At 42.0% G+C, this 25,248-nt stretch overlaps 1 protein-coding gene and 1 long non-coding RNA gene across 2 annotated transcripts in view; one reads left to right on the top strand and one right to left on the bottom strand.

The window, feature by feature from the left end:
• LOC124802964 (protein SYS1 homolog) overlaps nucleotides 1-3,109 on the bottom strand; it is a 41,872-nt gene extending 38,763 nt beyond the window's left edge. Inside the window, exon 1 of the mRNA XM_047264055.1 lies at nucleotides 2,749-3,109. Coding sequence (XP_047120011.1) covers nucleotides 2,749-2,919 — 171 coding nt within the window. The 5' untranslated portion in view covers nucleotides 2,920-3,109. The remainder of the gene's footprint in view (nucleotides 1-2,748) is intronic.
• Nucleotides 3,110-5,155: 2,046 nt separating this feature from the next.
• Nucleotides 5,156-25,248, top strand: part of LOC124802768 — a 45,993-nt gene continuing 25,900 nt past the window's right edge. The window contains exon 1 of the long non-coding RNA XR_007017153.1: nucleotides 5,156-5,309. This is a non-coding gene — a long non-coding RNA (uncharacterized LOC124802768). The remainder of the gene's footprint in view (nucleotides 5,310-25,248) is intronic.

The following is a 25,248-nucleotide window of genomic DNA, read 5'->3' as shown; positions in this document are numbered from 1 at the left end:
TACAGGTGTTTGCTTTTTCTGCGCACTGTTATTGTGAAGGCGGTTCGACGAACCCTCTGCCAGGCACTTAAGTGTGATTTGCAGAGTATTTCAGTAATGGTACATGAAATTACATTCATTGTAACCAGATCATTTGCAGAACTAACTGCAGTTTATTATTTGAAAATTTTCAGCTATTAATCTTTATAAAGATTTGCGACCATCCAACAATAAGGAAACCAAGCATAAGAAAGGCAGTGGACCTTTATTCTACGTTCACAAGCAATGTGTCAGTGTTTGGTTATGAGATATTTCCAGAAATCCCCATAGAGTTTAATACCCAGAAGAACTCCACTACTTCGTTCATCTTCCTGACTAGAGTGTGATGGTGGAAGCACTCCCCCTCCTGAAATTTTGATTGTGGTGACAGACTGACTGTAGTGTACCCTGAGTTCTAAGCTAGGTTTGAAGGTTTTAATTTGGTTGTAGGTGGCAAAGCCAATGAATGTGAAGCAAGGATGTGGTAACAACAATCTGCCGTGTAGCCTGCTTCCTATGTTTGTGCTATATTTAACACTTTTTGTTATAACAACAAAAACTGCTTTCAGAACCTTCATTATTCAATGAAGACGTCTCAAAATTCAACAGGTCCACTAGGTAATGTTTACCTTTCTGAAGCCATTTAAGAAGTTGTGAACATTTCGGTGGTTTTGTCTAATTTGTATTTTAATGCTTTAAACAATGTAAAAAAAATCTCTGACAAGTCAAACCTGGATGTTAAACAGGGATCTGACCTCTCACCAATAATTAAAAAAGGCTCCAGCAACTTAATCATTGTACCTCACTCTGTCTCTTAGAAATGCCACAAGGTAATTTTTTGTGTAAAACACCATACCTTTACACTCCAATTATAATCAATGTATGGTTGACATTTCAGCAAGTCGAGTAGTATGTAAGGCCCAACCAAGTGTAGTTCATTCTCCAGCACTGTGGCTCACTGTGTTGCCTGCTGTGCAGATATGTGGAGTGTCTTGTGAAATGTGGCTGGCTGTACACTGGAAATACTGCCATCCTCCTCCCCCCCCCCCCCCCACACACACACAGCTGCAGTCTATCAATCACAAAGTAACTTTATTCAGAACTGCTTGATTGGTGCCTTGTTTCAACACAAGTCATTTTGTATTGATATTAAATCTTGAAGTTTTGAAGAGAGAATCACAAAACTAACTAAACCACTGGGAGGATTTCCCTACACAGTTTTGGTAACACACACTAGATCTGTAATCCTTAGCTAAAATAAGATTTAAACACTCATGTATATACAAGTGGACTACAATACAGACTTTGCAAAATGTAATGAATCTCATTGGAACCACATTGTTTAAAAAGTGTGTTCCACACTTAGCCTAAAAGTGTAAATAAATTTATAGAGCTCTTAATGTAAATCTCAAGGGAGCTTTCTTTCAAATATGTGACAGCTAACCTCCACACTGCAGGTGGTACACTCCGGCTTTCCTCCAGTATTTAACTTACTTAAGCAGCTAATTATTAACAGTTTAACATGAACTCTGAGTCACGACTTCATTTGAAATTTTCCATATATACTAATCATTGCCAGAGGTGAAAGAAACAATAACTGCCAGAAGAAAAGCTCTCTGGATTGACTAAATATTGAATCTTTATTGTCTACTAAATGAGTCACATTTACTTCATACACACAGCTGTAACAATAATGCAACTATGTCCAATACCTTTCCAGAATGAAAACAGCCAGTGCACAAATAAAATATTCTTGTGGGGCTACCATCTCCCATAATAAGTCAGAGAGAAAGCAACAGTCTAGCAGTTTTCTTAAAATTTATTTAGTGTTACTTAAAAATGCAACAACATATTACTATGTGGTCAAGTAGGGATTGTGAATCTGACCACTGGTTTTGACTGGTGACATGACAGAACATATGTGGACTGAAGATTGGTGTGACTGATCTACAGCTCAGTCCAAGAGATACATTAAGTGGAAACGCTGTAAGTTTATCTGAAACCAATAAAAGTGATACCAAAGCCAGATTGCTACTGTTATTAAACATTTCGAATGGTGAGTCTCAAGTCAGTGTTCACAGGCAGGTATCTCACAAGGATGGTCATTATTTTGATGGACATGGGTCATCTAAACCTTCCGATACCAAATGCTGGCTTCATCCCATAACCTGATTAAGATGTGTCATGTGACATAAGACATACAGAAACAGAAAGTGAATAAAACTCCGTTAACACTTCTTTTATAACTATATTATTTTTTGCAGTGTAGTTTATAATGACAGAATGATCTGCGTTGTAGCCTGAAGCCTTGGTTAGATTGAAAGGTGAGAGTTGGTGGAGCTGTATAATCGATTCTTGGATTAATGGCGCACGAACTTTGTGGGATCGTATATTACTATTGAACTGATAAACTATTTCCCTAGCACTAACATGACTTAGAGACGAAACTTCATAACATATTTCACTACGTACAACGTTTCAAGGAACGTTTATAATCACCTGCTACACTGAAAACTACATCACTTCACACAAGAATATAGAACATTTGTAACATGAACAGTACTCCGGTAATGATGGGCAATACACATAGAACAAACGGGTACGAGTCGGTAATAGGAATTATAAACGGGTTGTCCCTCACCACACAAGCACATTACTACTAAAACTGTTCTTATTATTAATTATTCACTTGGTGATTTGACGAAACATGCTCGTCCTTTGATACTCAACCTGATACTTAAATATGTGGTCTAATGAGCGAGATGATCCGACGATAAAATCTACGATGGTGATCCACAGTCCGAGACCAACATACATTACACTTTGTAAGGCTACGATTTGCGATATAATCAGTATTGGATCCCACGTTGTGTTGCGGAATTGACCTGTCATTTTCTTCATTTTTCTCAAAACTGATACTGAAAAGTCACGGAAAAGGAACTAAACAAGCACGTAATCCTATACTGCGCTCTGTTTCATACGCCTTTACCACCAACACCACAGCCGAGAAAACTCTTCATCGCTTCGCTTAACTTTCATCATAACAAACTCCGACGTCAACACACATGACGCATTCACCAAAACAAATATCTTTGGTTTCGATATACCTCACATCTCTGGGAAATAAAGGGAAGAGAAGAGAAGCATACCTACATCCTTTCGCTTCACAAAATAAGTAATGCCACAACGCTGTGATTTCGGCAGCACTTTAGAAGGCAGAAGGGAGAGCAGTGTAGAGGAATGCTGATGAAGATAGAACATGTAAAAGAACAACCCATTAATTCAATGTTTTAATTTTCAACATATTATATAATGTTAATTTTATGTGTTTGATCGAAATTTGTAATATTCTGCTGCGCATATTCTGGACAATATTATGACAGTTCCTATATCATGTAAATGATGAAAAGGACGATAATAAATGAAATGAAAATGAAATATAGATAGTGGCTTAAAAGACACAAGGAAAGATAACGTGTAAAAGAGAAATTCACACTGACCATCACGTCATGTCATGTCCCATACCGTCAAAACGTTCCTTAATGCATTTCTAGTGGCTGCATTCACACAGCCCATCAACGATTCGTCACGTCAAGGTTTCTTGGGAAAAAAGTTTTAACGGCGTCGTCATCTGCTAACATCTTAAAGCCTATTTTCTCCACGCCGACTCAAGTGATAGTAGTGAATCTTGTTTTGTTTCATCTTAATTTTATTATTGTTTTTTGTTTTAGTGACAAATTGCAACTGTCCCGTGACAGTTTGAATATTTTTTCCGTTGAGGTTTACTCCACAAGCGATGTCAGATATCTAAATGCGAAGAATTATTTAGGTTTAGGCCTTACAGTAACAGAATAGAGCTGTCACCCACACTGAATATAAGGGAGAAAACAATTTTCATTAAATAACGTTTTAAGTGAAAAAGTCAGCTACAGTGAAGGAGAAAAATATATTTCCTTATGACGGTATTAGTTTCGTAAGGAGGAAACACGATGCTTAAGATAAAGAGACTCTTTTTGTTCAGTTATAAGTATTGTTTGAGATGTTTGTACGTAATTTCGTTAGCAGATAAATATCGATGTTTATTGTTTATAATGGAAATGTTTCCCTTCACAGTACAGTAAAGTTCTCATAGAGTACTTGAACGATGCCCCTAGATTGTACAGAACTGAATAATACGCAATTTTGAATCCAAATCCGACGACGACGAATATTGTATGCTTCGTGTGGCGAAGAAAAGCGAAATGATGAATTTTGCTTAATTTTATTGCTTCACAACATCAAATGGTTGGGTGTGCAGCTCCAAAATGCTCAAATAATAGCAGACTGATGGTTATAAGTTTTATTGGTTTCTGTCATATAGATGGGCGTAAGAGGTGCCTTATAAGTTTAAGACGCCAAGACTGGACACCAAAATCGAACAACTACCTGTGTATTGTAAGTAAAAGCATTTTTCTTTGTTTTGGGAATAGGCACGTTGGCAGAGTGTTGGGTTGTTTTGGGGAAGGAGACCAGACAGCGAGGTCATCGGATTAGGGAAGGAAGTCAGCCGTGCCCTTTCAAAGGAATCATCCCGGCATTTGCCCGGAGCAATTTAGGGAAATCACGGAAAGCCTGAATCAGGATGCCTGGACGCGGGATTGAACCGTCGTCCTCCCGAATGCGAGGGCAATGTGCTAGCCACTGCGCCACCTCGCTCGGTGAGACACATTGGCAGAGGGACGGTAATGAAATAATCATATAAGGAGTGTGTTTATTATAATTTTGCTGCAGGTTATGTGTATATAACGCGACGTAACATTGTAAGTTTAAAGTAAGCTACTTCTCTTGATTTTATTTAGAACAACTGTATAAAATCACAAGTCGCCTTAAGGAGCTGTTAATTTAATAGGAGTAAATTAATATTCCTTAATGACAACGTTTTGGTGCTATCAAAATATTTGCAATTATTACTCGATGTCCATTTTGAAGAAAACTAGTTTGAGCAAAACCAGGCAGACAAGAAGAACCTGCAACAAAATGTCATCCCTACTCTTCTTTGATGTGCCCTATCCTCAAGTTCCAGTTGAGAGCCAGAGATCAAAAATAGTTCAAATAGCTCTGAGCCATGGAGGCTATTCTTACCTCCATGCTCTGAGCACTATGGGACCTAACATCTGAGGTCCTCAGTCCCCTAGAACTTCGAACTGCTTAAACCTAACTAACCTAAGGACATCACACACATCCATGCCCGAGGCAGAATTCGAACCTGCGACCGTAGAGGAGAGCCAGAGTAAAAGCATATATAAGAAATGGTGAGTTAGTGAATAAAAGATGTTAATCCTACAATAAATTCAGTGTTTCCCAGATTGTTTCCTCACTGTGCTATCAACTGCAAGTTTTCCAGCGTAAACATTTCCATAAACATGATAGGAGAATATGTTAAGCAAGTTCCAACTAAACATTTTAAGGGTTAGAGTGTCTGGGCATTTGGGGGAAAAAAGTGTTAAATATTCCTTGTGACACAAAAATGAAGGCAATTACTGCAGATTCCAGAGTACCTGGGATATCCTGTACAATATCATTGTAGGAGGGCGCAAGAATGAAGTGTCGTGCGTGTGTGTTTTGTACCATTGGATATATACCAGTCACAGTGGCAAGGTATGAATTGCATGTGAGCTGGTAATTAATGCCATTTGTTGTTCGTAGGATAGCCTGAGAGTAGGTTTAGACTGTCAGGGTATCTCATTAGCAAAGAAGGCAATTAGTTGTGCGTTAGACATTGGTTATTCACCACAACAAAAATTCAGCTGCAAAATCGTGATTACTGAAGTGTCCGATTCCACCCGTCTGCTTTGACCCATGACGTATGAAAATGGCAGAAATGACTATTCTAAATGTCTCCAATATCGCGCCTATGACGTCACTACATACACACGGCAAAAACCACAAAAATACAATAAATAAGACAATAACATCTACCTCCAAAAAATACAATCACACTAATGGGGCAACCGTGAGATATTGGGGGTTTTTAGGGTGAGGACAAGCTAAATATAATAATAAAAAAATCACACACCACGACCCAAAACACAAAATGACGAACAAAAACAAAAAAAAATTACAACATTCCGCCACACCAACAAAATCTGCAGGAACCGGACACTTCGCTTGACCTCTATAGGTCAACCACAGGTGACAATACCAAAACACCAATATGTACAACTAAAACTATGAAAGTTGGAATTAGACATTTCCCTTGACCTATATAGGTCAACCACAGATGACGATACCTAAACACCAGTACCTGCAACTAAAACTATAATATAGGGATCAGACATTTCCAGTGACCTATATAGGTCAACTACAACTATTGATACCAAAAAACCAACACCTACAACTACAAAAAATAAAACCAAAACCACAACCTAAAAAATCCACAAATCAAACATCCATAAATAAAATAAAACACATTCAAGACACCAAAAATACACAAAACACCACAACTCGAGAAGAATATACAATAAAAAAAACTTACCACCAACAAATTTTGGCATTGCAAACTAGGTTGGCCAGCCCAACTCCCGATCCCCTCCTCCCCACAAACAAATTAAACGTCTTACCACACTACAAACAACAAACCAACAACACCTAACGAAAACGTCAAACACACAAACAAAAAACGTGATAACTCATTGAAAAAACTTCCAAACCTTACGTTTGGAATTACAAACACAGCCAACGACGTCACACATCCAACACCAAGGCTCAAATAAACCCAATACACAACAAGACAACTACAAACACAGCCAACTCATAAACTCCGTGTCGTAATGATGTCACCCATCACAACACCCTTACATCACAGGTCAAAGCAGACAGGTGGAATTGGATGCTTCCATTGACCCACTAGATCTTTAAACGCTCTGCTACATGTAGATGGTGGTATTTGTGTGATAGATGTGCAATAGGCCTACTTTTTTTTTCAGTACAAAAAATGAGTGAGCTTGGACTTACATTAATTAGTACATACCTGTATGACTTAATGTTTATTGTTTCTAGTTATTTTGTTCTGGTCATCAGTTGTGACAGTGAAAAGTTGGTATGAAACTGGCTGAACTCTGTGTCACTGGAGGATTTTTATATTGGGGGGTGGGGGTGGCGGGGGTTAATATTACTTTACTTGTGCTTTTGTGATCCACTTCTGTTTTTGTGGCCAACACTTGATTGAGAAGCACTGTAAAAAGACATTTTATCTTGATACATGATTCCATCTTCTAATCTTTTGCTAAAAATGAAGATCTCCTTAGATGTCTTTCATAGTCAAGTGTTAGTTTGAACCCTAGAACATATGCCTTTTTCCACTGTAATGGCATTTCCCCCTTTCAGATATCCCAGGCTTTTAGTCCCTTGTGTTTTCTGTACATTCCTATAGGCCTTCTGCATTTATTGCATTGTGATAATGGATTCCATCAAACCACTAATTTGTATGTGGTCACTGCAGGCATATTTGGCCGCACTCTTTTGAACATCGTCATCTTCCTGAGTTATTCTTCATAAGGGCCTGCTATTGATTCAGAAAATATTTCCATTAGCTCCATTGGTCTCCTCAGTATCTTAATTGCTGCATGTATTTGGTAAGATTTTTATACTAGTTCTGTGTGCTCTTACCATTGTAACTGTATCTAATTTCACTTCTAAATGCTTACAGTCAGCACTTGTGTAACACCACAGTCATCCCCCAACAAGTCCAGTTGCTATAAAACACACTACCCGACTCATTTCACAGGCCATTACTTAATTTGAATAACTAGTTTGGATTGTTCTTAAGTTTAGTGGCATTCTTGGGAGGTCTGATTTCATCAGGTGTTGTGAAACTGTCAAGAAACATAATTAAGAATGAATTAGATCCCCATACATTGTTGTTTATAAGCATTACAAGGATTAGTTATGCAAACACATTACTTTGTGGTATATGCAAACTTTTTTCCACCTCCTTTGAGTGTATTTCTCCCTACCCCCAATCTCCTATTTCTGTTAATGTATTTTGCTGTATTATTTAGTCTATGGTCTGATTCAACTTCTTGTAGCATGATTATCACCATTCCACAGTTTGCCCTGTCAGCAGCTGTCAATAAGTCCAAAGTTATTCTGTCAACTTGTCATATGCTCATTTTGTGTACAGTGTTGTGTACAAAGAAATTGTAGATGTCCACCTTTTCAGGTCCTTCTCCCTCTGTAATCAAAAACATGTCACAGAATACTAATACACACAGTAAAAATATGTGCTGGTTAAAAGTCCCAATAAATTTTCTGTCTGACATTGAGCTCAGACTTTGCCACTTACAGCCCTGTCACAAGTTTTATGATACAAACCGCCTGAAAGAATTTGAAAACCAGCTTGAGCTTTCGGTTTTATCCACCATTTCTGATCCCTTTGGTTTTTGTTAGAAACTGAAGAAAATCATTGTGATTAATAATGTACTCATGTGATTACGTATTGCAATTTGTAACATTAATGTTGTATAAATATGTAGGTGCAACATGGTTCCTCTGAGTCCATCATGCCTACAATCAAGACATGTAGATGATACACAACTTTGAGCAGATACCTGATTTAGATACAGTAGAACATAAAAACAGGGTTGCTTTGTTTTGAAACATGAGAATTCTTTTCTTAAAGAACCGCTGAAAGATTTGATAGGACATTAAGTAATTTCCAGACTTCAGAACAGATCAACAGACTTGGTAACAATACAATTTGGAAGTGATCAGCAGACAGCATTGTAAAAGATATGAAGTTAATATTTATATTGGGCAAAGAAGGTTATAAATCCTTAATATGAAACCCTGAACAATCATATTGGTGGTGTGAAATTATAATTTGGAGTTTTTGATTGTATTGTTGTATTGTTCAGATCAAAGTAGATCTTCTGAAAGATATTAAAAAGGATTTAGTCCTAATGATTCATGAGATGGAAGCCTCTGGCAGTGATCGATCTGATGATTAGAGGCAGATGTTTTGTAATTCTTTTGCTTTGCTTTGGGAAACAGTTCAGCAACAGGTAGCCATCTGACTGTTGTAATTTTGAGAGGTGTTACATATGACTGGAAGCAGATGGTTGAATATTTACACAAAATTAATGTTGCTGGCCCTAGCACATCAGGAAATGATACTGGAACTCTCACTTTTGCCCTTATTGATAAGACAACAGAAATTTATTTACATGTCTCCGCTGTTGTTTCTGATATGGGAGGAATGAACAAAAGTCTGTGATGTGGAGTGGGTATTTCAGTTACGTGCTCTCAAGAATTTCTTTCCAACATGCTAGATCTGATACCTGTTTTGTTGCAAGTGTTTGTCAACTTGTAAGAAATTGGCATTCTGGCATCTGGAGCAGTAACACTGTTATCCCTCAGAAAGTAGCGGATAAAGACGGTTACACTCAACAGTGGTCACACCTTATTATCTTTCAAAATTGTGGACTATGGAGTTAAGCAGTGAGAGTAGACTCAGATCATTGCACTGTCTTTCAAACAGCTATATACCTCTACCAGATTATTAAAAAAATGAATGTTGGCCTTGCATTAAGATATCTGTCCTCGAAAAGAGCCAGTGCACAGGAAATGTCAGTAACTATGCAAATTTTGCCACCTGAAGCTCTTACCATAGCATGGTGTAATAGATTTCTGAATGAATGGTCCACTTTATTGATGTCCTGAACAATTAAGACATTATTGACGAAAAACAATTTAAAAGAAGTTGGGAGTTTCTGGAAAATTTTGTGAAAATTGTTGATGAAACCAAGAGAGGAGATTCTGGGTGGGAGCCATTGCATACAGGTTATCTTATGAGCACACTATCATTTATATGCCTGGCTAAAGCTGCTTTCAATAAGGGCTACAGATACCTGATGGGAAGCAGGTATTCTTTGGAAAACATTTTTGCCCAAATATGTAAGAAAGCTGGTTTGAATCTTTCTGCATTAGGTGTGAGAAAAGAACTCAAATTGATTACTGTGATACAGTTTCTGACACCATTCAGTAATACAAACTACTGCTTAATAGTGACAGAGCTTTGCTCAGTTTCTCTGACACTAATCAGAATGGCCTTAAGTCAGATGTTCCAACTAGTTTGCTTAGACCAAGTGCTTCCACTGATGACTTAAGTGGTCTAGACATAAATAATGTGCATTACTTAGTGGGTATTTCAGTATCTGCTGTTTTGAAAAAGGGGGTTTGCACTGAGTGCACATATTTTTGACAAAAGTGGACATGATGACCTAGAACAAAATGAATTTTCAGACTTTGGGGGCTTAAAGTACATTTCACAAGTTGAGTTGGACATTGTAAGGACTGCAGAAAGGTTCATTAAGAAATATAGAGAAAATTAGTTATCAGCAAGTATCCGTAAGAAAACTATTGTAAATTAAGTTTTTGATGTACATACGGAAGTACCGCTTTGCTGTAATGTGATCAAGGGATTAGTCACCCATTGTGTAGGTGTTTGAGGTATTGGTTTATCTGGGTTCAAGGTGACAAAAAGAAAATTACAAACCACACACTGTCCCAGAGTGAGGAAACAGAAGTAATGTATTGTGATTTGTAACAATTATAACAATTTAATTGAAATGTATGCATTTTCATATAAATTTATCTGAGTGCGAGTTCAGCTGCCCTTACTTGTTGAGTTGTACATTATACTTACAAATTACAAGTTGTATTTTGTGTAATTCCTTTCCCTCTTTCAGTTAACTTTTTGCATCTTGTACCTGACTTACAAAAAGATGTTTTGTCATTTGTGAATGTAAAATGTAACTACTGTATTACAATAAATAAAATTATTGGAAAGATTTAGCTTGTTATGCACATTTTTTAATGTGGAGGAAGTTCATTGGACCTGCCTTGTGTGTGTGTGTGTGTGTGTGTGTGTGGGGGGGGGGGGGGGTGGGGGGGGGGGGGAGCCCTTTACATGGTTGCAAAGTATCATTTGCAAATGTAGTCTGCAATTAAACAATGGAAAATCTAGGATGGAATGTAACAATATTGTGAAAAGGAAAGTTGCCACTCACCACATAACAAAGATGATGTGTCGCAGATAGCCACAACAAAAAGACTGTAACAAATGTAGCTTTCGGCCACTAAGCCCTTCGCAAAATTAGACCACACACACACACACACACACACACACACACACACACACACACACACACACAACTGCAGTATCACACAACTGAGACCACACTGTGAGCAGCAGCACTGGTGCATGGTGGGAGTGGCAACTGGTTGGGGGTAAGCAGAAGGCTGGGGCTGGGAGGGGGGGGCACAATAAGGTAGGGGTGGCAGACAATAACATGCTGTTGGGGAGTGTGCAGGGATGATGTGGAAACTGGGTAGGGCAGCTGTATGCAGTAGGGAGGTTCAACGGAGGGCAGCGGAGAGGTTGGGAGTGGGCCCCGGGAGGGGGGGGGGGGGGGATAGTGGAAAAGAAGAGAAGTAAAAAGACTGTGTGCAATAGAGGAATGAGAGCTGTGTAGTGCTGGAATGGGAACAGAGAAGGTGGTGGATGGGAGAGGACAATGACTAATGGAGGTTGAGGCCAGTAAGGTTACGGGAACATAGGATATATTGCAGGGAAAGTTTCCACCTGCGTAGTTCAGGAAAGCTGGTGTTGGTAGCAAGGATCCATACGGCACAGGCTGTGAAGTAGTCACTGAAATGAAAGATGTCGTGTTTGGCAGCGTGCTCAGAAATAGGGTGGTCCACTTATCTCTTTGCCGCAGTTTGTTGGTGGCCATTCATGTGGACAGACAGACAGCTTGTTGATTGTCATGCACACTGGGCATTCTATGACAACCAACAAGCTGTCTGTCCCCATGAGTGGCCACCAACAAACTGTGGCCAAGAAACAAGTGGACCACCCTGTTGGTGAGCACGCTGCCAAACATGACATCCTTCCTTTCAATGACTGGTTTACAACCTGTGCCTTATGGATTCTTCCCACCAACACCAGCTTTTCTGAATTGCAGAGGTGGGAACTTTCCGTGCAGTATGTCATACATTCATGTCATTGTCCTCTCCCACCCAACCCATTCTCTGTTCCCATTCCAGCACTACACAGCCCTCATTCTTCCATTGCACCCAGTTTTTTTACTTCTCATGTTTTCTGCTATCCTCCCCCACCCCCACTCCCCCCACCCCCCAGGCCCCACTCCCAACCTCTCTGCTGCCCTCCGTCTAATCTCCCAACTGCACATAGCTGCCCTACCCACTTTCCATCTAATTCCTGCGCACCCCCCAATAGCATATCACTGTCCGCCACCCCTACCTTAGTATCCCTCCCCACCACTGCTCCAGCCTCCTCCTTACCCCACACCCAGTCACCACTCTCACCACACCCCCCTGTGGGTCCAGGGTCAGAATAGGCCCGAGGTATTCCTGTCTGTCATAAGAGCCGACTAAAAGGAGTCCCTCCCCGTCAAGGGGATAGTTTGCGCCTGCGTCCAGAGACAGACGGTTCAACGACTTACATTTGTGGTCATTTTGGTTTTTCGCTTATTCTGGTTTCTTCCTTCCTTTGTTTGTTTCCTTTCTTTGTCCTTCTCCCTTTCTCACTGTCTTCCTTATTTCTTTCCTTGCCTTCTTCTGCTTGCCTTCTTGTCCACCCTCTGGTCTCCGCCTCGGCGTTTGAGACAGTCTGTCCTTTCTCTCCCTCTCTCCCTTTTTTTCCCTATTCTTCTTTCCTCCCTGTGCATGCCTGAAGGCCGACCCACGCGTTCGCACGCATAGCCTGTGATGGGGTAAAGCGTAATTCCCTGCCCTGGGTCGACAAGTAGAGCCTGTGCGACCCCCTGGTAAAGGCCAGGCCCGGGGAGGGGTGATTGCCCGAGCTGTCACCTTCCGACCATGCCGATTGGGCCCTCCATCCGTTTCTTGGGAGGTGTGACCTGAGGTGTAAACATTCACCTAAGGCAGGAGCGCCCTCTGAGAGGGTCCCCACAAGGAAGGAGTGCGCCATCGGAGACGCTGGCAATCATGGGGGATTCATCTGCAATGGATTTCTCTTCTTCTTCTGTCTTGGATTCCACCCAAAAACGGAAACTTGACCAACCATCAGTGACAAAAGTACTATCGCCTGCCCCAAAGTTCCTCGTCGTTTCTAGATCTGAGAACGGAAAGGATTTTTCATCTGTCAACCCTTTTGTTATTCAGAAGGGTGTAGATGCCATAGACGGATCTGCCAAATCTTGTACCAGGATGCGTAATGGTACCTTGTTGTTTGAAACTGAGAGTGCCTTTCAGGCACAAAAACTCCTTCAGCCCACACTCCTGTACACATTCCCTGTCCAGGTGGAGGCTCACCACACTTTGAATTCGTCGCGTGGTGTGGTTTCTACTAGATCACTAGACAGATTGACTGACGAGGAGATTCAGTCTTTCCTCACTGAGCAGGGCATGACGGCTGTCTGTAGGATCATGAAAAAGGTCAACAATGACCTTGTACCGACCCGGACACTTTTCTTGACCTTTGATAGTGTTCAGCTGCCGTTGCGCATCAAAGCGGGCTATGAGGTTATTTCTGTTCGCCCCTATGTCCCGACACCTACGCGCTGCTACCAGTGTCAGCGTTTTAACCATACCCGCCAGTCTTGTTCTAATGCGGCTAAATGCGTCACTTGTGGCAGGGTTGCCCATGAGGGTGACTGTCCACCTCCATCTCCTCGTTGCGTGAACTGTCAGGGTGACCATGCAGCGTCCTCTTGCGACTGTCCCATCTACAAGGATGAACGCTGTATACAGGAAATTCGGGTCAAAGAGAAACTGTCCACCTCAGCTGTTCACAAGCTTTTTGCTAGTAGGAAGCCCATGCTGCTCCTAGCAGGGAAATACAGTACTGTCCTCGCCTCTCCTCAGCCTACCATGGAGGTATTGATGCAGACATGTGTTCTGACCTTTAGTGCTATGGTCGTCCGTTTGGCCAGTGCTAAGATCGCCCGGTCAATGTCTCCTCTTCCTCCCGTCACCCCTGAGACACAAGCACCTTCATCAGCTTCTGCCAAGACTAAGACCCAGAAGTCAGATGCATGGGCCTTCAAGAAGGAACTTGCAATGACCCTTTCACGTTCTCGTCAATACGGTACCAGAACGTAAAGACTGAAGATCCACGATTCGGAATGTCAGAACCGTATCCATGATTCGGAATGTCAGAACCGTGTAGTAAGTAATGGCAGGAACACCACCACAAAATCAGGCAGCACTAACACTCAAAACCATCGACTCTCGGAGAGAGATTTTAACCGTGTTCAACCCAATGGTAAAGTATCGAACTATTTTTCTCCGAATCATACAGTTTGGGAGAAAGCAGTGAGAATAATTACTTTTGGAAACCTTTTATCAGACAAAGCCTGTTATAACTATAAACTGTTTCGCTTAATAAAACAGCCGCCAGCCCAAATCGGGCACAGTGGCTACACAAAAAGATGAAGTCAATTTTCAACGCTGAATAAATAACTACTTTCACTTACTACGGTCACTTGACAGTAATTACTATTAATCCCACTTTCTGTTACTTATGGAATTTATCACTATACTTCAGCAATTATTTAAAGAAGAGACACACATGTTTCAACAAGGATACAAAAAAATTGTAAACTTATAGCTATCATTCATATGATCAAAACTATTATCTAGCATGACTAAATTTCATTTCTTTAGGACTGTTATTTGTTAACATTTTACTAACACCAATATTTGTCTGACTTTCTTTGACATGGAGTAGCAACATGAACAATTACTGTTAAGATTGTTGCAGTTAAACAATTATGTTACTTTACTTTCAGAAATACTATTGAAAACTTATCCTCACGGTTACACAAAGTGGTAGCCCTTAAACTGATACGTGCAAACTTTAGTATTTAATAATGATTTTCAGAATTTACTACCAAAACAGTACTAGTGCCAGTAATTTACTATTATTCAAGGTTCAATAAACATCAGGATACTCGGAATAAATTCGTTTAGGTAAGGACCCTACTGAGGCAATTGACATAGGAAAATCACGGTTAAACACAAAGGTACACTTAACACTTATATTCCACTGATTGAAGATGGATGGTTCATACTGTGATACACTTCTAAATAAAGTACTTTGCCTGTTACCGATGTCGAAGGTGGCGTGAGGCGGTGCTGCATAGTAACATTGCGCAGGTACGGCTCTTGATGTACATAGCTCTGTCTTCCTCTTGGTGGCGATGATAAAATTGCAAATTTCTGAGCTATTAACTTATTGCCATACTGTGCCAATCATGTAGAACATGTCCGAGGCCAAAAACCCAGTCTTGCGGATAAATTCGGGGCCTCTGGTGCTTGACCAACGTAATGCGTGTTCACTACTTGCAGGGCAGCTACCGACTGTGTGATCCACTTGCACGCCAAAATCTCATTCGCACGCCCCACCACCTTTTCCATTCCACCGCAGAACGGAGTTCCGTTCTACCTATGATCCCTACACCTTTTCAATTTACACTTCTGCTTACAAAAACCCTAAGTATGAACCATCTACAATTGCATGACAACATATACATACAAAATTGACCTAATTAATTGTAGTTGTACTTGAAATATTACATAATTATTTACAAAATATGTTTTAATACATTTATTCCACCTACGTCAAAGAGGTTATTTTAAATAGATAAACTACACTTAACAAAAGCTTACTCTCGTTATAGTATTTTCTTAATTTTTCAAAATTATTATGGGACAAAAAAAATTTTAAAATATACAGATTAATGGCAGTATTATATTTACAATAGCATCACAAACTGTCCCCTTCTTGCTTCTCCTTTTTCTTTTTCTTCTCACGATGGCACTTCTTCATTGGAATATTCCAACCAAGAGGACTTAAAGTTGCTGCTACGCTTGCACTGTCCACTTGTAGTAGCTCTCCAGGAAATGAAGCTACACCCATGTGATCATATTGACTTGGCACACTATACCTCTGTGCGTTTTGACCTACCCCCTGTGGCAGTTATTCCGGCTCATGCAGAGGTTATGTTGCTGGTCCGGGATGATATCTACTACGATCCCATCACATTGCACACCGATCTGCAGGCAGTTGCCGTCCAAATTACTCTCCCCACTTTCACATTTTCCATTTTTACTGTTTACACTCCATCGTCATCTGCCATTACTAGGGCAGACATGATGCAAATTATTGCTCAGCTACGTGCACCATTTTTGTTGACTGGAGATTTCAATGCCCACCATCCCCTTTGGGGCTCTCCAGCATCCTGCCCGAGAGGCTCCCTGTTAGCAGACCTTTTCAACCACCTCAATCTTGTCTGCCTCAATACTGGCGCCCCTACTTTTCTTTCGGACACAACTCACACCTATTCCCATTTAGACCTCTCTATATGTACTATCCAACTTGCAAGTCGGTTTGAGTGGTACGCTCTTTCTGATACGTATTCGAGCAACCACTCCCCTTGTGTTATCCATCTCCTGCATCATACTCCATCTCCATGACCAACTAGTTGGAACATCTCCAAAGCAGACGAGGGGCTCTTCTCTTCCAGGGTGACATTTCAGGATCAAATCTTCGCAAGCTGCGATAGTCAGGTTGCACACTTCACGGAAGTCATTCTCACTGCTGCTGAATATTCCATCCCTCATACTACTACTCCATGTCGCGTACCAATCCTCTGGTGGACCACAGCATGTAGAGACACTATACATGCTCCTCGACGTGCTTTACGCACCTTTAAACGCCACCCTACGATGGTGAATTGTATTAATTATAAACGATTACATGTGCAGTGTCATCATGTTATTAAAGAAAGAAAGAAAGCCAGTTGAGCTGCTTTCACAAGCTCCTTCAATAGTTTTACTCCTTCTGTTGTCTGGGGTAGCCTGTGCCAGCTGTCTGGCACTAAGGTCCACTCACCAGTTTCTGGCTTGACAGTCGCGAATGATGTCCTTGTGGCCCCCTGAAGATATCTCCAATGCCTTCGGCCAATTTTATGCAGAGGTTTTGAGCTCTGCTCATTACCACCCTTCCTTCCTCCCCTGAAAACAGGCAGAGGAGGCAAGGCCACCTAACTTCCGCTCCTCGAATCATGAAAGTTATAATGCCTCATTCACCATGCGGGAACTCGAAAGTGCACTTGCCTGGTCACGGTCCTCCGCTGCGGGGCCTGATTCTATTCATATTCAGATACTGAAGAACCTTTCTCCTGCGGGTAAAGGTTTTCTTCTTCCTACTTATAATCGCATGTGGATTGAGGGTCATGTTCCCACATGCTGGTGTGAATCTATTCTTGTCCCGGTTCCTAAGCCGTGGAAGGACAAGCACTTGCCTTCCAGTTATCAACCCATTTCCCTTACAGCTGTGTCTGTAAGGTCATGGAACGAATGATTAACTCTCGTTTGGTTTGGCTGCTCAAATCCCGATGCCTACTTACCAGTGTACAATGTGGATTTCGTAGGCGCCGCTCTGCTGCTGACCATCTGGTTACCTTGTTGGCATTCATTATGAATAACTTCTTGCAAAAGCACCAGACAGTGGCTGTGTTCTTTGATTTGGAGAAGGCACACGACACCTGTTGGAGGGTGGGCATTCTCCGCACCATGTATACGAGGGGCCTTCGCGGTCGCCTCCCTCTTTTTGTTCGTGCATTTTTAATGGATCGAAAGTTCAGGGTACATGTGGGTTCTGTCCTGTCCAATGCCTTTCGCCAGGAGAATGGGTTGCCACAGGGCTCAGTTTTGAGTGTCGCTCTCTTCGTCATAGCGATCAATCCCATAATGGATTGCCTCCCAGCTGATGTATCTGGCTCCCTTTTCGTGGACGATTTTACCATCTACTGCAGCGCGCAGCGTACATGTTTCCTGGAGCGTTGTCTTGACCGTCTTTACTCCTGTAGTGTCGCCAATGGCTTCGATTTTTCTGCCGAGAAGACGGTCTGTATTAAGTTCTGGCACTACAAAGAATTTATCCCACCGTCCTTACATCTCGGTCCCGTTGCTCTCCCGTTCATGGAGACAACAAAATTTTTAGGTCTTACATTTGACAGGAAACTTAGCTGCTCTCCACATGTGTCATATTTGGCTGCCCGTTGTACCCGTTACCTAAATGTCCTCTGTGTTCTCAGGGGAACGGATCGAACCATCCTTCTTTGCCTATATCGGTCGATCGCCCACTCAAAGCTGGAATATGGGAGCTCTGTATACTCCTGTGCACGGCCGTCCATCTTACGCCGCCTCAACTCTGTACAACATCGGGGGTTACGTCTTGCGATCGGAGTATTCTATACTTGTCCCTTCGAGAGTCTTCATGCTGAAGCCGGTGAATTGCCACTAACCTACTGGTGCGATATACTGCTTTGTCAGTATGCCTGTCAGCTATTATAAATGCCCGACCACCCATCTTATCGTTCCTTTTTTGACAACTCTCTCGACCGTCAATACGGGTTGTATGTATCTGCCCTGCTGACCCCTGGAGTTCGCTTTTGTCGCCTCCTTCAGCATTTTGATTTTCCACTCCCTGCAACCTTTAGAGTGGGCGAGAGCCAAATGCCACCTTGGCTCCAGGCTCAGGTTCACGTTCACCTTGACCTCAGCTCGCTCCCAAAGGAGGTTACCCCAGCTTCGGTATACCGCTCGCGGTTTGTCGAACTTCGTTCGAAGTTCATTAATACAATCTTCATTTATACAGATGGCTCTAAGACCAATGATGGTGTCGGGTGTTCTTTTATTGTCAGGGCACACAGTTTCAAATACCAGCTCCATGGCCATTGTTCGGTCTTCACAGCTGAGCTATTTGCCCTCTCTCAGGCTGTTCTTTACATCCACTGCCACCGACATTCTGCTTATGTCATCTGCTCTGATTCCCTGAGCTCTATCCAGAGCCTCAGTGATCCGTATCCGGTTCACCCTTTCGTGCACCGGATCCAACGCTCTCTTCAGCAGCTGGTGGACAACGGTTCTCCGGTTACCTCTATGTGGGTTCCTGGCCATGTCGGTATCCCTGGGAACAAAGCTGCAGATGCCGCGGCCAAGGCTGCGGTCCTCCAGCCTTGGACAGCTTCTTGTTGTGTGCCTTCATCTGATTTTAGCAGGGCTTTTGTAAGCGCATTTTATTGCTGTGGCATGCTGATTGGTCTACACTTACTGAAAACAAGCTTTGGGCCTTGAAACCTCTCCCTATGGCTTGGACGACCTCTTCACGCCTTTCTCGGTGGGAGGAGGTCGTTTTGGCCCAGTTACAGATTGGACACTACCAGTTCAGTCACCGCTGTCTGATGATGGCTGCGCCGGCGCTGTTCTGCCCATGTGGGCAATTGCTGATGGTGCGCCACATTTTAACATCCTGTCCGACTTTTAATACACTGTGCATTGATCGTGGCCTGCCATGTACTCTAGATGAAATTTTAGCGGATGACGCAGGAGCAGCTGCTTGTGTTCTTAGTTTTATCCACTTGAGAAACCTGTCTAAGGACATTTGATTATGCTGTTTTCTTTTAATCCCTTGCTTGTTAAAGTGCCTTTTATAGTGTTATCCTTTTTAGTTGCTGTTTTAACATTGTGCCTCGCAGTGCATTCATAATTTAGTCTGGGCACTAATGACCACTGTAGTTGTGTGCCCCATAATGCACGGGTTCTGCTGCTCACAGTGTGACCTCAGTTGCCTGAGACTGCAGTTGTGTGTGTGAGTTATGTTTGCATGTGTGTGCGTGTTTGTGTTTGTTTGTGTGTAATTTTAACTAAGGCCCTACTGACCAAAAGGTATGTTTGTGACAGTCTTTTTGTTGTGCCCTATCTGCGACACAACATCTCTGCTGAATGGTGAGTGGCAACTTTCCTTTTCACAATATTGTAGCATGCAATTATTAGATTATAACAAACAATGTTATTGGAAATGTAAATCATTTTGGGTAAGATTTTGGTTAATATGCAAGTTCATTGAACTTGGCTTGCGGCAGTCCATTCTGTGTGTCCAAAGCATGCTGAGTTGGAGTTTAGTATCAGCTTCCTGCTTTCATTGTCTCTTATTCCATCTTTTTCAAGTCCACAGTAAGTTAGCATAACAAAAAGTACAGAGGGTCGATTATGTTCTGTGTAAGTGAAGTTTGCTCATTATGCTGCTCCAGAAAGTCTGACACAATAAAATTAGTGGCAAAGTAAGAATTGTTTCAACTTAATTTTAAGTGTATTTAGTGTTGGCATCTTTGTATGCAAATGCAGGTGGTTATGTAATATAACTCCAGCATAATATATACCTTTCTTACACATACTTGTATGTACCGTATTTAGATGTAAGTTCAATCTCTGCATAGGAAAGGCAGTGGAAAGTTGTGAAAAGGATATTCTGATATCTAAGAGGAACTTCAAACCACAAATTAATATGCAATACAGAAGGAAATGCAAAACTAGAAGGTTAAAGTGATGTAGACTGGGAGAGTGAATTGAGAGATAGGCACTCCACCACTGGCTGCTGCTTTAAATTAATAGGGGGGGGTCTCATTTCATGGTTCTGTCAAAAGCAAAAAACTGTTGCATTGAGTACCGTAGAGGCCGAGTATATGGCCCTATCTTACACCACACAGGAAGCGTTGTGGCTAAGAACATTAATGTGTGAAATAGAACACAATTTAATCGTGGAACCTATAACGATCTTCTGTGTCAATAAAGGACCGACCCATTAACCTACCTAAAAATGATTTGACTAGTGCTAGAACAAAACATATTGACATATGGCACCATTTTATTTGGGACCACATAGAGCGACAGAACATCGCCGTGGACTACCTGCGCACAGAAGACATGTTGGCAGACCTTTTGACAAAACCCTTGGACAAAGAGAAGTTTGTAAAGGTTGTGGGGCTATTTGGTTTTTCTTGTGAAGGCAAGCCACAAAATATATGTTCAAAGGTTGGCTGTTGGAATTGTGTGAACAATATGTTTCATGTGAGACAGTGGCAAAGTGCATTATGTGGAATAAAATATACCTCTCTGGTGCTATTGCAAGCTCTGAGTTTTATGTGAGTAATGTAATGTTCCTTGGTTGTTGTGTTTGATGTATTTTACCAGGAAGTGCAAATATAGTTACTGGTGCTAAATGTCTTTAATTCACTATTATTTATTCAACTGTGTTGACTCTAATAAGAAAAATTTTTCTGGTGCGCCCAAGCTACCTGACTTGCACATGTACAGAGAAGTCCGAGTTGTAGTGTGGGGAGTGACCTGTGTTTAAGTTTAGTGATTCCTCTTCGTTTACAGTTCTCATGACAAATGAAAACAATATGGATGTCTGTGTCCGGGAGCTATTAAGTGAATTAAAATACATTCATATCGTTGTTGTTGTGGTCTTCAGTCCTGAGACTGGTTTGATGCAGCTCTCCATGCTACTCTATCCTGTGCAAGCTTCTTCATCTCCCAGTACCTACTGCAACCTACATCCTTCTGAATCTGCTGAGTGTATTCATCTCTTGGTCTCCCTCTACGATTTTTACCCTCCACGCTGCCCTCCAATGCTAAATTTGTGATCCCTTGATGCCTCAAAACATGTCCTACCAACTGATCCCTTCTTCTAGTCAAGTTGTGCTACAAACTTCTCTTCTCCCCAATCCTATTCAATACCTCCTCATTAGTTACATGATATTCATATCATTATGGAAAGCTAAAATAAGTTATTAATTTCTGCTTTTTTATTTGCACGTATTTGGTAGTCAAGCATTTTTTGTGTTGCAGAACAATAAAGTTGTGGTGTTGGTAGGTCATATCGACCATGAACAACATGATCTTTGACTGAGATTGGACATTCGAGCTGCCATGTATTTTCTTAGAGTCTGCACTGATGTCTCTTGATGTGTATGTGTGTACGACTACTGTGGAAATGTATATTTATGTGCAGATATTTGTGGGACAGTTTGTAAAGTATACTCTTATACACATCACGTTCCCATACTGGTGACCCTGAAGTTTGCACATCTTCTGCAGCTACCACGCTGGGTGTTGTAGCATCAACAGGTTATGTGCACATCGCCATGGCCACCTCCCCCAACGCTTTGCCCAAAGATTTGGAAGCTCAATAAAGATCGCCAGACCTCTTCATTCCTCCACCATTAATTCACAGCGTTTCGTGATCTACAGCCACGTTAACCTCGAACTTTGTCACTCTACAGTGGTCGAGTCCTACACCGTTAACACAAAAAATGGACTTGTGTTTTGTGTCGCTGGACTGTACTCCCCAAAGTGTGAAGTAACTGTGTACCTACTGATCAATTGTATAACACCCAAAGCGATATAGACTCACACACGTACTGCGGCAGGCCTTCGACGCGCTGCATAACCTCGCTCACCCTGGCGTCCGCGCCACTACATGGCTCATCTCCAAGCATTTCATTTGGAAAAATATAAAATGGGACTGTCAGACCTGGGATGCAGCTGTGTCCCCTGTCAACACAACAAAATCGGCTGCCACACCACCCCACCACTGGGCAGGTTCGACATTCCCCCTGGACGATATCGTCATGTACATATCAATCTTATCGGTCCTCTTCCACTGTCGGAGGGCCACAGATACATTCTATCCACCATTGACCGCATGTCCCACTGGGTAGAGGCAGTTCCTTTACCTAACATCACAGCCGAGACCTTGGCGAAGGGTTTCATCTACTCATAGATTGCTAGGTTCGGTTGTCCAACCACCATCGCCACCGACCAGGGTCGGTAGTTTAAGTCTTCCCTGTTCACCATTTTATGTAATATCTGCGGCATAAAGAAAATTCATACCACAGCCTCCCACCCACAAAGCAACAGGCTGGTAGAATGGTGGCACTGCACTCTGAAAACGGCGCTCAGGTGCCACGACTGCCTCTGGTCCAAAGCCCTTCCATGGGTGCTCCTGAGCCTCCGCTCAACTTTCAAGCCCAACTTACAGGGAACTGTCTCAGAATTCGCTTTCTGGGAGAATCCTGTCCTACCAGGGGAACTCATTCAGCCACAGGTACCCAATGATTCCCCACCCCCCACCCCACCCAGATTTCATAAGTTGCATGCGCACTCACTTCAAATATGTGCACCTGCACCCACCTATCAGTCACTATCTGCCGGACACTTACGTGCCAACCACCCTCAACACTTGCTGCTGTGTGATGCTGAGAGATGATTCAGTCCGACAACCTCTGCAACCACCTTACCTTGGCCCCTTTTAAAGTCCTCTGGCAGGGCGATACAACTTTTGACATTATCATCAAAGGCTCTCCCCAAACTGTTCCCCAAACTGTTTCGTTACACTGACTCAAACCAGCATTCTTGGACCCTGATGCCCCCCTGCTGGCTCAGTCAGATTCTCTCCCGCCAGTCTGTGTCTCTTGCCGTGGAGTCCGACAATGTTTCTCCTTGGGCCACCATTCTGATTTTTTCACCCGACACGTCCCCGTCGCCATTCACGGGAATCTCAAATACGTCAACACCACGCCGCGTGCGGGTTTCGCTGCTACCTCACCGACTATGGAGGCAATCACTCCCATTGTCACCCGGCTCTGCAACGTACCCCCACATCGCGTGGACGACATTTCAGTCGTAACTCTCAATGACCGAGTTCTCATTCTACTCACAGACACCACGACCTTGCCACCAAATGACAAGCTAAACTCCAGTGTTGTGCATAGCCTCACCCTCCTTCGTGAGTGCGACCCGATGACAATTCGCACCTTCACGGGCCAGCCGCTGCATCGTCTGCCCTCGCTGGCTCAGTGACTTTGAGGTGGACCTGCCTCCCATCACTCCACCTCAGCACCTCACCCCAGCCAAGGTGGTGGTCCTGGTCATGCACCTACCATCTCATACAACCACCAACAGCATCAGTGCCCACACTGTCTCCAGCCAAGACTCACCTGTGGCACTCTGTACTGTGGGGCGGGAGGGGGGGAGGGGGGGGACTATGTGGCGTCAATAGGTCATATCGACCACGAACAACATGATCTTTGACTGAGATTGGAAAATCTAGCCGCCATATATTTTCTTAGAGTCTGCATTGATGTCTCTTGCTGTGTACATGTGTATGACTACTGTGGAAATATACATTTATGTGCAGATATTTGTGGGACAGTTTGTTCAGTATATCTCTACATGCATCATGTTTCCATAAAGTTATTTTTATCAGTTTGTTAAAAAAATTTTGCTTTTATTAATGTTTTCCCCTGAGTATCCTCTGGTGTCCAGTTTCTTCTATGACGTAATGTAGGATCTCTTAATGTTTTACATGTATCAATATACGGGCTTCCTTAGGTCATTGTTAGCTACGCAAGTGCAGTAACACCTGTTCTGGCACGCTCTGGCAACTGCTGAAAATCTGAAATGAACTTATTTCTGACAGGTAGCAGAAAAATTTTGCGAATGGTTGTTTGAAAAGCATTACAATCAAAATAAATTTCCTTTTATGCAAGATGATCTATGTTACGTGTGAGAATGTGTGATGAATTTCTTAAACCATAGTGTGTTTGACTTGCATTGAAAACTTAACACTTTGAGTCCTCAAGAAGAATTTCGAGCCTAGAAAAACAGACATTTATGTCATTATTGAAATTTTACTGGCACGTTTTTGTGTGATGTGTCATGAAGTGGAACACATGCAAAGAAAGACCAATATTACAAGTGAAAGCTTAGCTTTTCTTGTAGCTTATTAATCTTCGAGACCTGTATTATATGTGGAAGTGTAGTTTTTCTTGTACCTAGCTACACTATGTGCATTAATTTAAACCATTAACTTTTCCTATCTGTGTGTTTGCACTACATAACAGTAATGTTGCTATTGACTAACTAAGTCATACATCATTTATGCTCTGAATATCTGGTGTCATCTCCTGGAGAGACCACATGACATAAGGTATGATTTGCTTACAAAATCGTGTCGCAATCTCAATTTGAATGCTGCGGAAACTAACATACTATGTTTGGTGGAATTCAAATTTATACATTCGTAACACGAAAATATGGAGCATATCAAATTACGAAAATATACAGTGTACATGTTGCTCACATCAAAGATCTTTCAAAAACGTTTTATCTCTCTCTCTCTCTCTCTCTCTCTCTCTCTCTCTCTCTCTCTCTCTCTCTAAAGAACTGAAAAATTCTACGCCGGTCATTCAAAGGGTTGATAACTTTTACAATACCGAGGGAAAGTATACTGTCACTTAACATGGAAAATATGTATTTTCAACTGGAGAAACTGTGTTTTTAACCAGGAAA

Source organism: Schistocerca piceifrons, chromosome 6 (assembly GCF_021461385.2).
Source record: "Schistocerca piceifrons isolate TAMUIC-IGC-003096 chromosome 6, iqSchPice1.1, whole genome shotgun sequence".
Classification (NCBI taxonomy): Eukaryota; Metazoa; Arthropoda; class Insecta; order Orthoptera; family Acrididae; genus Schistocerca; species Schistocerca piceifrons.
Note: the sequence above shows the minus strand (reverse complement) of the source record. Positions and strands in the feature narration are given on the sequence as shown.